The 13,752-nt window shown below is 32.9% G+C and overlaps 1 protein-coding gene across 4 annotated transcripts in view; it reads left to right on the forward strand.

The window, feature by feature from the left end:
* Csmd3 (CUB and Sushi multiple domains 3) overlaps positions 1-13,752 on the forward strand; it is a 926,836-nt gene that overhangs the window by 318,401 nt on the left and 594,683 nt on the right. For 3 of the 4 annotated variants that reach the window (XM_042673149.1, XM_042673151.1, XM_042673152.1), the window contains exon 6: positions 6,627-6,739. In XM_042673149.1, the coding sequence (XP_042529083.1) occupies positions 6,627-6,739 (113 nt within the window). Of the gene's footprint in view, positions 1-6,626; positions 6,740-9,772; positions 9,776-13,752 lie in introns of all 4 variants that reach the window. The other variant, XM_042673150.1, reaches the window with a different exon arrangement.

Raw genomic sequence — 13,752 nt, forward strand, 5'->3', positions numbered from 1 at the left:
ATAGATTCATAGCTTAGATAAAAAATCCATCAATATATTTTTAAGATGATTTAATATTATATTTCTAAAGAATACTGGTTGTAGGTATCTTTAAAATCTTTAAAATCCTCCATGAATGTGTTTGTAGATTTAGGTACACAATTAGATAAATATAAAAATTTCTAGATACACAGGAGTGGATATGCACATTCTATCAAACATATAATTTATTTATTCAGTTTTGTTCGGTTGTGGACCTTGAACTCTGGGCCTGGACACTGTCCTTCAGCTCTTCAGATCAAGGCTAGCACTCTACCACTTGAGCCTCAGCACCACTTCTGGTTTTCTGGTAGTTTATTGGAGATAAAGTCTCAAGGACTTTCCTGCCTGGGCTCTGAACCATGATTCTCAGACCTCAGCCTCCTGAGTATCTAGGATTACAGGCGTGAGCCACCAGCACCCAGGCAAACATATATTTTATACTTAGTCTACAGTTTTCTTCCTTTGTTACTAGGTAGTGTTTAAGTCTCAGGTTTTTCAAGTATAAACATGCTGTTATATGTACTGGCCTTTCTGTGACATTACCATTTACCTTCAGGATTTTTTTGTTGTTGTTAGTCTTCAGCCTTGAATTTGGGTGTGGGCACTGGCCCTGAGCTCTTCTGCTCAAAGCTATTTGAGCCACAATGGGCCTTCTTGTTTTCTGGTGGTTAATTGGAGATAGGAATTTCAGAGACTTTTCTGCCTGGGTTGGCTTTTCAGTGAGCTCCTCAGATCTCAACCTCCCGAGTAGCTAGGATGATAGGCAAGAGCCACCGGCGCCCAACATTCTTCAATTCATTTTTAATCCCTTTGTTCTGCATTATATTCTGAAGATGCTTTTTCCCTCCAGCTTTGTTTTGGGTTTTGCCACAGGTGGAACCGACTTGGGCCATCAACAGTGTCTACCATGAGCTCACAATAAGCTGAGGGTTTTGTTTGTTTGTTTTTTTCAATGTGGAAATCATTTTTCTTAATAATTTTGGGTAACAGAAATCTATTACTCTTGTTTTTTTTGGAGCTCTTTTTTTTTTTAAATGAGAATACTGTACAGAGGCGTTACAATTACGTGGGCAAGATAACGAGTACATTTCTTATCAAGCATTGTTGCCTCCTCGTTGTTTCCCCTTCTCATCCCTTCCCATACTCCGCCCCTCCCCTCCCCCGACCCTCCCCCCACCCCCCCACCAAAGTTGTTAAGTTTGTTTTTCGACATAACGACTTGTACATCTCATTGTTGCAATGGGTCCACCTGTATCCCTAGTTAAACGATTTGTTTTTTCCCCTTCCCCTCCACAAATTATACCAGCATCAAAAACGGTGAAAGTATGGGTTATTCTGTGGGGGGAGGCACATACAAAGCAACATAGAAATCATCTTATAAATATGAAAGAAACATTTGCATGAAAGGAAAAAAAAAAATTGAATACTTATCTTGGGGTTCTTTCCCCTAACATCATCTATTACTCTTGGTGTCATTCCATTCCATTTACTACATTATTATTCTATATACAGAATCCCTTTATTTCATTTTCTTTAAAAGTTATCTCTTGAATTATTTACATAAAATTAAATGTGAAATTATTTTTAATTTTTGTTAGCTTCTGTTTTGAATTTTGCTCTAATATATCATTTGATACTCACCTTATTATCTATATAAGAGGAACTTAAAACGAACTTTACAACGTTGGCGGGGGCGGGGGGGGGGGGGGGGGGGGGCTGGCTAGCAGTGGAGACAGGAGGGTAGGGATGGAAGGGGAAACAAAGGAGGAGGCAACAAACAATGCTTGATAAGAAATGTACTCATTACCTTGCTCATGTAATTGTAACCCCTCTGTATGGTATTTTCACACACAAAAAAACTTATTAATATAAAAATAACTATCAAAGATAATAAGGGTAAAATGAAAGGGCAAGGCATGGTATTGCATACCTATAATCCCAGGAATTGGTGGCTGAAGCAGGAGGATTGTTAGAGTGACTCCAGCCTGGACTACACAGCAAGATCCTGTTCAAAAAGTAAAATAAGCAAAATAAAATAGAAAAAAAAATAAAGAAAGTAAAAAGAAGGTTGGAAGGAAGGAAGAAAAGACAAAAGAAAGAAAATGAGAGAGAATGAGAAGGAAAAAAACAGGAAGGAAGGAAGGAAGGAAGGTGGGCAGGAAGGCAGGCAGGCAGGAAGGCAGGAAGGAAGGAAGGAGGGAGAGAAGGAGGGAGAGAAGGAGGGAAGGAAGGAAGAAGGCAGGCAGGAAGGAAGGCAGGCAGGAAGGAAGGCAGGAAGGCAGGAAGGCAGGCAGGAAGGAAGGAAGGAAGGAAAGGAAGGCAGGAAGGAAGGAGGGAGGAAGAGAAGGAGGGAAGGCAGGAAGGAAGGCAGGAAGGAAGGCAGGAAGGAAGGCAGGAAGAAGGAAGGAAGGAAGGAAGAAAGGAAGGAAGGAAGGAAAGAAGGAAGGAAGGAAGGGAGGTTGCATCTTTTTTTTTAAGCCTTCTTTAAAACTATTGTAATGATTCTAGTTTTGGCTTCTGCTATAGCCTTTATTATGCTTATAAGTGTTTATCAGTTTGTACATTCTGAAACACCCTTACCTTCGTGGAATGGCACCAATTTGATATGTTAGAGTATCCTTTTTCATTGTATGACAGTATTTCCTTTGCAAGCATTTTATTGAGGATTTTGTTATCCTTGATCACACAACTCTGCCTTACAAGTAAGTATACTCCTTACAAGGAGTATAGGTTTGAGTCAGTGCACATAACTACTTTTCCATTTCTAAAGGTGACTATACTTCTTAATATAACAAAATATAATCCTCCTCAGACATGTAGAATATGTATTACTAGTAATTTCTGAAAGATTTTTCTAGGGATAGTTGCATTGTATGGTATTTAATTGCACAGCATAGAAATTGAAGAGCTTTAGTTGTGTAAGTTTAATAAATTCAGCAGTAAAACAGAAATAAAAAAACTCTCTAAGAAGCATATATGGTTACAGAAGAACAATTCAGAAAATTGTTGACCAGTAGAAGTTACCCTAGCCCCCAGGTATTTTGATAGACAATACTCAAAGTACACTTTGAGAAATCTAAAAATCTCTCCATTTAATTAGCCTAACCCATTACCCATGACTTGAAATGCACTTTTGAATTGATAACTCCAATATGAAACCTGCTCTCAACTTCTTATCATTTAGAAAGCAGATAATACAATATGGTGATGCAGTGAGACTATTCATAGGACCAAATTAAACAAGTGCTGCTGATGTCAGAGAACAGAATGATAACCTTCAACAAGTATATTTTGAGAACTAGGGACAGAAAAAGAAGTTTAGATGAGAATAAACTTGAAGCATAAAGCTGAAATTTCTAATGATGTAAAAAATGCAATTAATGGCATATATGATGAGAAATACAAATAAATGCATAGTTTCTATTTTCTTGATACACAAATCCAAACTACTCCAAGTATAGTTAATTCTTACAAAAAAATTAAGAAAATTGTGAAATGGTCAGAAAAAGTTTAAACTTACTATTGTTATACAATACAATAAATGACATGATGAAAAATGCAAACATGGTCTGCTGTCAAAATACACTTTATTTAACCTTTGAACTTTAATCCTGCCTTCTCTGAGAATGATAAACAATATGTAAACAAAGACCAAAGAAATCATATTTATTCAAGAAAACAATACATGTTCAAATAATACTGTCAAACTTCATAATGGTCTCAAAGTAAAAGAGCAATGATTTTGGAATCTCAGATATGCCAAAAAGAAGCTGGAAGACCTCCATTAAGTAAAATATGGTTAAAGTTGCAATATAATGTAGTAATAAACCATAGTTTTATAACTTTTAATTACAGCTCATTTTTATAATTAGTCTATAATTAACTACTGTGAAACATATACAGTGACTAATTTATAAACAAACCTTTACCATAGATAAATACTAAAATAATTTTGTGTGTAAATGCATTATATACATATATGTGTGTATATTACAACATAAATTTGGAACATAACCCCTATAGATCAGAGAAAAAAATCATTTTTCCCTCCCCAATTAAATTGGTAGTTTTTGTTCCATTTCTTGTACATAGTAGCTCCTGCTTGCTCCAATCTAATCTGGTATTTGAAGATAAATTTAAGTTTCAAACTGTAGTTGAGTAGCAGTTATTATTTGCCTTTGTTAAAAAGTTGCACATTTATATTTTTAATATTATCTCTTTCACTTTCTTTTCTCTCACATTTGTTACTGTTCTTATGAAGTTACTTCCTAATTATTAGGTTTTTGAATGACCGACATAAAATCTTGGTTCTCCATTGTATTCAGTCATCCATGATGTATAGTTGTGTTGTGTTTAGTAATGTGTGCCTACTATAAAAATAATTTAACTTTTCTTAACAGGTAGTAAAACTCATGAATCATAAAACTGAACACAAATGAATTATAAATCAATATCTGGCATCAACCCTGTGCTATATCCATTTTTTTCACTGAACTTCTACTTGAACAAAACAAATCAACAAATCAGAGCAAACATTACATGGGTATCTCCTGAAAGTAATAAAAGAAAAAAAGACTGAAAATTAGGGTTTTAAAATTATTTAGCAGCATATTGTATATTTTCATTTACTACATGAAAAATTTTTTATTTACTAGACATGATAAAAATCATAAAAATTCAATACATTGAACAAAAAAAAGATCTTTACTTTCTAGGCATGAAAAAAAGCATCCAGCTTATCCAACACTCACTTCCAAGAAATGAGAAAACAGAGAGGTTAAAGATAAAGACATATAATTCATCATCATCATCATCATTATCATCATCATCATAAGAAACATCTGGGGCAGATTGTTAATGTTGGATTACAGCTTTTGGTACACCACCAAACTCAGTGGTATAATTTGTACTTAGTGGGCAGATTGTCATTCCCTGATAGTGATGACTAAACATGTCACAACGGAGAACCTGTGCATTTTCACAGGTAAACAGGTGCTGATTGTTGGATAAAATGTCCTAAGTGTTACCATACACGTTTCACTGATAATTTCAGGTTCTCCAATAGACTCTTTATGTCTCTCCTGTTGATATCTTAGCATGAAAGACTGCCAAACATTGTAAGAATTCTAATCCCCACTAAACAAATACAACTCAATCTGCTAATTTCCTTCTGAGAAAGAAAAATGTGAGTTTATAGGGAGAGTAAATATATGTCATACACTAGATATAAGGAAGGTTAAATCTAAAACTGTGCTTCACTGTGCAATAGTCTTCTTTTTGAGGATCTTTACTGCTGATTTGTATTGCTCATCTAGAAATTAAATACATAAGGAAGTATATAAGGGAGATATTCCTTCTTTGAAGGAAATAAGAAAAACTGCCACACTGCAAATCTTCAAAAGTGTATGAGACAAAAATTGATCTGAGGCAAATAAATGATCATTAATACCATGACAAATACCTAAAACGTTAGTTAATTTTGCTTTAATTAACTTGTTGTAAAAATGATTAGGATTTGGAACTAAATATGTTGAGGCAATACACACCCAAAATAAATCTACTTTATGCCTATCCACAGAAATACACATTATATGGCCAGATAAGTTAAGTCACTAGGAAAACAACTGTAAAATACAACATGCAAATTATTTAAGAATCTACTGAAACATATGAAACCATTTTTGATAATGTAGGAAGAGCTACATCTCTTCATCTTGATATAGGCAATAATTGAATGTATAAACATGTTTTGCTAGATATATATTGAAAAGTAAGAGTTCTTCATTCATATGAGTGTCCAATCCTACCTGAGCTTGCATTTCATCTATACTTGCTCAACAGAATTGCTTCGTCTTCCCTAGTTTATGAATTAAATGTTTCTTGGTACATTTTTATTGATCTAATATTTTTAATAAACTTCTATTGATTACAAGATATTTCCATGTTTTAAACATTTCTCATCCATTACTACAATATAATAAATAAATGTCATATCTAAAAAATAAATATAGTTATAACTTAAATGTAATATAATGTGTAAAGAACACAAGTTACAGAACATATTGTATTATAACATTGACTTAAAGATAATGATTTTTTATGTGAAAAGACATGGTAAAATTGGCCATACAATTTGGAATGTTGAACATAGTTGCATAGCAGGGAGTATGAGAAAAGAATCATTTTACCTCACTCTGAAAATAGAGATGTCAATTTCTTTGAAGAATTTTCTTTTGCACCTGTAATTCATAAGTATATACCTCAGGAGCAAGTACAATGAGCAAGCAATGGCTTCAGATCAATAGCTCCTGCGTTTAATATTTCCTGTGTGATTAAATCTATCAGCGCGATAAATAATTCATTTGAATCAAAACTAATACAAGGTTGTTAATTTTAAATGTATGCCATTTTATTGCAATACAACACTAGAAATTACACTAGTCTTAGACTAATTTAAAATGTACAACTTATTTAATTTCTGAACAACTCAATAACAGTTAAGTCATGTATATTGTGTGCAGGTAGATTTTTGGACCAAATTCAATGAAAATGCTTATTGCTGAAAAGCTCTTTAAATTTTTATGTTGTTGTCTTTCGTAATTCAGGTTATCTGGAATGAATATACCACCTCCAATTATCAGCAACAAAAACTGGCTCAGACTACATTTTGTTACCGACAGCAATCACCGCTACCGTGGATTTAGTGCTCCGTATCAAGGTATAATTAATGACTACTTCTGTATTTCTTGTTGTTTAAAGTGATGCTGGTATGCACAATTGAATTTAGTGATAGAAGAAAAAAAGATGTCTTTAACATTTATAATCTTTGAATATGTGAAAACGATTGTTTTCTTGCTGACGAAATAATATGATCCCAACTAAATTACAATATTAAAGTTTGCTGATTGTTATACAGTAGTAATGTGAGAGCTAAGAATATGAAGAGATTTTAAAGGTAGCATGCAAACTATGTGCCATATTGCTCTAATGAGGTGTGTTAGTAATTGGACATGCTACTAAGCCACGCAGAAAATCTGTAGGTGTAAACAGGTCTTTTATCATTTAAGATCCATATCAATACAGTGTATGTTTGCTTTTTCTAGTTTAATTAAACTGCCTAGAATTATTACCTACCAATTTTATTACTAGGTCTAATTCCAGATAAGTGGAATATATTATTTGATATATTAAGTTGGAAAAACTCCCTTTAGAAGAGATTATTAGGGAGATAGCATATTAATGAAAATGTATGTTCTACAATGCTCAGTAATATTGTGTGGTGTACTTTATCCTTAGACTACTTATACTAATAATAGATTTTTCTCTTACTAATTTATCAGCAAATGCTCAGGAAATGGTGAACATTGCCATAGTTATATTCTTTCATTTATCTTGTTCCGTTTTGTTAAGTTTTTTAAAATACTTTCCTCTTTAGTAATCTTCAGTCTTAAAAATTTTGCAAATTTAATATATTAATTATACACACCTTTAAAATAGCATTTGAGTACATAATTTTATGGACTACAAATTTTCAGCCATTCATTTCTATGTCAGACAAACAACCTCTTAACAGATGTTTGATCAATATTATTTTCCCAAATAATAGCAGAGATTACTTTGACTGATAATTTGACTTTTATAATGGTAGATTGAATGTCATTGTAATAAAAATCCCAAGAATAATAATTTAGAGATGTTAGGTAAAATCCACTCTAGAAAATCTTCAATAATTTCTATTTCCAAACCAGATGATTGGATTGGAAAATATGTGGCAACATTCTTTAAAGCCATATACAATTTACTGATATTTCAACCAAGACCCAGGATTGTCATTACCTAAATGCAATTTTTAAAAATAAATATTGCAGAAAAACATTTATGGAGTTTATTAAAAATAAAATTAAGATAAGGGAATTTTAATCATATCTAGTTAAACAAGTGGCATTTAAATTTGCAAAAATGTTATATCCAGTTTCCAATTTCTTTTTATTTTGTATGTTTGTTTGTTTTTATTTTTTGATACAAATTTTTACACTGTAGTCCATACTGGCCTTAAACAGAATGTAGAACAAACTTGTTTCAAACTTCTGTCCTCCTGTCTTAGCCTCCCGAGTGCTGAGTGTATAGAAAACATTTCCTGTGACATTTAGTGTAAACTTAAAGCCTCTCTCTTTCCCATTTTTTTACATAAAAAATCATATTTTCTTATTTCTAAATTGGAGGATGATTTTAATGTAACTCATATTTACATCACATAGAAGTTACTTCTAGAAGATTGATATTGTAAAAATATATTAATTTTATCCATAATTTGTCTTGAATATGAAATATCATTACAATATTTTATTTTATCAAAATTGCATATTTTTATTTTCTTACTGGATTATTGTGGATACAGCTGTAAGAATTCATATTAATGTCTCTGCAACTCAGGGATTCTAACAAGTAATCCATTCTAAACATCTAATAAATGAATTTTGTTAAATTCTAGATAAATAGTTCTAAATCTCTATTTTTATCACAATTTTGTCATTTTTTTAGTCCATAACATTGTCATGCATATGTACACAAATATTTTAGAAATAACTATTTTAACTTAAAGACATTGCTTTTAACACACAAGTACTTTTTCAACCTATATGGAGAATATATATATGTATATATGTGTTTGTATATATATATATATTTTTTTTTATTTTTTTCAGTTGTGGGGCTTAAACTCTGTGCCTGGGCACTTGACCCCGAGCTCTTCAGCTCAAGGCTAGTGCTCTACCATTGGAGCCACAGCACCACTTCCGGTTTTCTGAGTGGTTTATTGGAGGTAATAGTCTCACAGAGTTTCCTGCCTGGGCTGGCTCTAAATTGTGATCCTCAGATCTCAGCCTCCTGCTAGGATTACATTTGTGAGCCACCATTGCCTGGCTAAGAAATATATATTTCTTTGAAATAAAACATTTTTGATTGATACAAAATTCTCTTCTAAGCTTCAGATGCAGTCCATGACATTTGAGAAGCCTGTTGTTTAATTGAAAAATATGTAATTTTGGTGGACACAATTGGAAAGCTTTTGATAAAAATGTGTGTAAATGGCTACTAAACCAGGATAAATAAGTTCATTTGGGATATAGAATTTATTATAAGGAAAGCAATAGCATTTGTGGTCAGAAGATGAAAATTGAATGATGCAGTTATTTGCTGTCTGGGTTCTGTGAACGTTGTCTTCTCCCATGTAACATAATTACAAGAATTAATCATATCATTACTGTGCAAATTTAAAAGTATAGAGAGATTCGATGTTAACAGCAGCTACATAGTAAATAAAGATGTTTCAATGCTAAAGGAGATCAGAATTCCTACGGGATGACTGAAAAAGTACATGTTCCAGCCATGAGGGACAAATACTGGAAACATTAAGACAATTAGAGTAGTTGAATACAGGAGACATGACAAAGTCCCAAAATGTAAGGCTTTAACACATTCCATACTGTCACAAATAAGGATGCCCATGTTTTGCAAAGGAAACATATTTTTCCTTGGAACCAGTTTTAAAACTATGTTTTTCAAGTAAACCTAAATAAGATATATTTGAAGTTAGAATTATAATTCAGAACATCAAAGGAAAGCAGCAGATTTCTGGGTAGTTGATATCCTTATTTTTTGTTTTAACTCATATGTTTATCTATATTTTGTTTGTTTATGCATCAGCTTTCCTTTTTTATCAATTAACACATACACCACTAATAAAAGGCAGGGAGTCATTGCCTAGCCTGTTGATATGTGCTTTCAATCCCAGCACTTGAAGAAAGAGGATCACCAGCCTGAACCATGTAAAAGAGACCTAGTATCTGTCCAGGGAGGGGTGTGGGAGGGGGAAGGAGAGAGAAGACTACATGTCCCATCACACACATTCTGAAGCTCCTACTTGTAATTTGACGATTGCCAATATGAGCTATACTTGATTCCAAGGTTCAGATGGGAAATCTTCGAGAAAGAGAATAGAAGGACTTTTGCCTCAGGCAATTCAGTTTACCTTTGAGCCCTGGGAATGTCGAAAATACTTATGGTAAATATTGTAGAAATTTATTACGGCGTTTCAAAAAGTAATTAATATACATTTTATACACGAATATATGTTTTATAGGGTGCTATGTTGTGATTGTTAGCAAGCATCATCTCTGGAAAAAAATCATCAGCAATGTGTTTGAATATTTATCTCAAAATACCCCTTTGCATGCATACCAACTGTATTATTTTCAGTTTATATTATAAACTAGCTACTTTTGCTTACTAGTTTTAAGAGAATAAATATTCCACTGACTGTTTTAAAATAATTTATAACAAACTTTGCACTTTTTAAATTTTATTGTAGTAGAATTTAGTATTTATTTCAGTAGTATTTTGTAGTATTACTAACTTCCCTTCAAACTTAATTACTTGCACCTGAAAATACATTCTTCTCTAAATTTTTATAGAGAAAAAACAAGAGACAATCAATTTATCTCTTACATTAGAAAGCTGTAAGATGGATAGGATTTGTCATTTAAATTAATATGTCTATATAAACACTTAAATATTTAATGTACTATCTTTAGCAATTTTTACATAATCACTGTGATGCAAACAGGAACTATTAAAAACTCCCCAAGAAGCTGGGCATTGGTGGCTCATACCTATAATCCTAGCTACTCAGGAGGCTGAGGATCGCAGTTCAAAGCCAGCACAAGCAGGAAACTCCATGATACTCTTATCTCCAATAAACCATTCAGAATACTGGAAGTGGTGCTGTGGCTCAAATGGTAGAGTGCTTGCCTTGAGCTGGAGAGCTGAGGGATAGTGCCCAGGCCCAGAGTTCAAGTCCCCCCAAACAAACAAACAAACAAACAACTCCCCAAGATCATTTCTTTGTGTCATCTTGTATTCTATGATTTGTTTGTTTGGGACTCCCATCTAGTCTTTGGTTAAATTCTTTAAGCCATGTTTTCTACTATAAATTTACCTCATCTTTGTCATTGTCTCTCTACCACAAGACCTTGGTTCTCTGAAATCCACTTGCAACTATCTGCCTCCTAACATTCATTCTTAAGAAAAATATGAATTACCAACTAGATGAAGACATCTGATTTGTATGCGTATTTACATTCAACTGAATGTGGATGTATCTTTAAAGAACTTCATATATATATTTTTTTAATTTAATTGTCAAGGTGATGTACAGAGGGGTTACATTGACATAAGTAAATGAGCACATTTCTTGTCGAACTTCTTACCCCCTCCCTCATTTTTCTCCCACTTTCCCTCCAGGATATTTTCCTATGAGAAAAAGTTTTAAGATTTCAGAAAAAAAGTATCTAGCTAATAGAGTTTAAAATATTGATAGGTGTATAAGTGATCTTAGTGTTCCACATCCTGCATCCTCCACAATGTTTTTATAGAAAAGTGCAGTTTTCTCATTAGATGGTGGGCAGACTTTTGTTTCTTCAGGTACTGAGTTCTCAATAAGCTTTGTCTTTTATAAAACTATTAGATGACTCTTATAAGCTAGCTTCTCAATCTAAAAAAAGCACCTATTATATATATGTATATATATATATATATCTACAGGCTCACAAATACATATTTTTAAGTTTTACTGACATATTGTAAAACTGAGTAAAACAAAATTACCTAAGAAGTGAAGAAAGAAAGATTCTTCATCTCCAGCATCTACATGAATGCCCCATATATATATATATATATATATATATATATATATATATATATATGTATATATATATATACATATGTATGTATATATAGTGATATATAGTGATTAAATGTTGCATGTTTTGTATAAAACACAAATTGTAAAATATTAGCATTGTATTATTTTACATAATCCTCAAAAATCTCATTAATTGAATTGTTCCCTCTAGTTTATCATGATGCAGAGACCCTAGGACATTATATAGCTATGACCTACACAAAGACACTCAGCCTACATGGCAAGTGAGAGCTGATAAAAACCACGTACTGTCTTACTAAGCTGGGTGGTTGATGTATGCATCCAGAAAAGGACACATTCCCTCAGATGTCTTATTTGAGCAAAGCAAAGCTCTGTCAAAAAGAATTAAGCAAGGTCGCATTATGCAGTAGCAGAACTAGGTCTTAAGCTTTAGATGAGCTCTCTGCGTCTAAGTCCAATACTAATGCTCTAGCCTTAGTTAACCTTAAATTCCAAACTACTGCAAAAATATTTGTCTTTACAAAAAAACTTTTAAAAAATGTAGATATTAATATGGAAGTAAATAATTGAAAATTGTGGAATATTCTATTCTTGATTACATAAATCCAGAGCAGAAAATGACAATTGCTAAATTAGTTATTATGTGTGCTTTAGTTTGGGTAATTCTCTGGCAGGGAGCAATGCTTCTATAAATTGTTTGCTATTATTATTATCTTCAGTAGTCATAACAAGGCAGAATCATTGCTTTTACTATTTGACTAAAAGTTGCTTGAAAGGCAATTTCAAGTACATTATTTGTAAAAGATACATTAATTGAAAAAAAATTATTTATTTATTTGTTTGTTTGTTTCGGTCCTGAAGCTTCAAATCTGGGCCTGGGAGCTGTTCAGCTCAAGGCTAGTGCTCTACCACTTGAGCCACAGTGAAACTTCTGGTTTTCTGCTCAGTTATTATACATAAGAGTCTCATGGACTTTCTTGTCTGGGCTGGCTTTGAACTGAGTTCCTCAGATCTCAGTCTCCTTAGCAGCTAGGATTACAGGCATGAGCCACTGGAGCCTGGCTGAAAATATATGTACTAATGCATAAGGACTGTATTGTGTCTTTATTATAGATTTCCATATAGTAGCAATTACAGAAAAAGTCCCTATCATTACGTACCTATTATTTAATAGATGAATATCTTACCACTAAACTATGTATAATCTGAATAGACTTTATGGATTGACACCATGTGTATATTTGTAAAACAAGGAGTAATAAAACTCATCATTATGTAGCTACTTTTCCTATTAGTTTAGGTAGTGCTAACATCCTAAGAAAGCCAAAAATAAATCTGTGCTTATCAAAGAAACTGAAGTGAAAGAAGTGTAAAAACTGTACTGGCCAGAGTAAAGATTTTTAATACCCAAGGAATCTCTGCTGAAAACAAGTCAAATTAAATACTGCATCGTTATGTAAAAAAAATAAGCTTGTTGTATTAAATTATAAATTCTACCTACAATACAATGATTACTATTTCGGGCTTTTAAACCTATTGTACTAACATGATCCTGTATTTTCTGGTCATGTATCTTTCTGATTTCAAGAAGCATTTATTTTTGTACATTTTCAGTATCATGAAAAGACAAACTCCATCAATGTAGATGTGAGAGTGAAATAAGAGAGTGACAGATTGATGGAGGCATAGAATTCCATTGTGTATATATACCACATTTTCTTGATCCATTCATCTACTGAGGGGCATCTGGGTTGGTTCCATATCTTAGCTATGGTAAATAATGCTGCAATAAACATAGTTGTGCTGGTAGCTTTAGTGTGGTCTTGTTTGTAAACATTAGGGTAAATGCCCAAAAGTGGGATTGCTGGGTCATAGGGGAGCTCTATGTGGAGTCTTTTGAGGAACCTCCATACTGCTTTCCAAAGTGGTTGAACAAGTTTACATTCCCACCAACAATGAATTAAGGTTCCTTTCTGTCCACATCCCCTCCAGCATCTGTTGTTGTTAGA

Source organism: Dipodomys spectabilis, unplaced genomic scaffold, assembly GCF_019054845.1.
Source record: "Dipodomys spectabilis isolate Male_0828 unplaced genomic scaffold, ASM1905484v1 ptg000783l, whole genome shotgun sequence".
NCBI classification, from domain to species: domain Eukaryota; kingdom Metazoa; phylum Chordata; class Mammalia; order Rodentia; family Heteromyidae; genus Dipodomys; species Dipodomys spectabilis.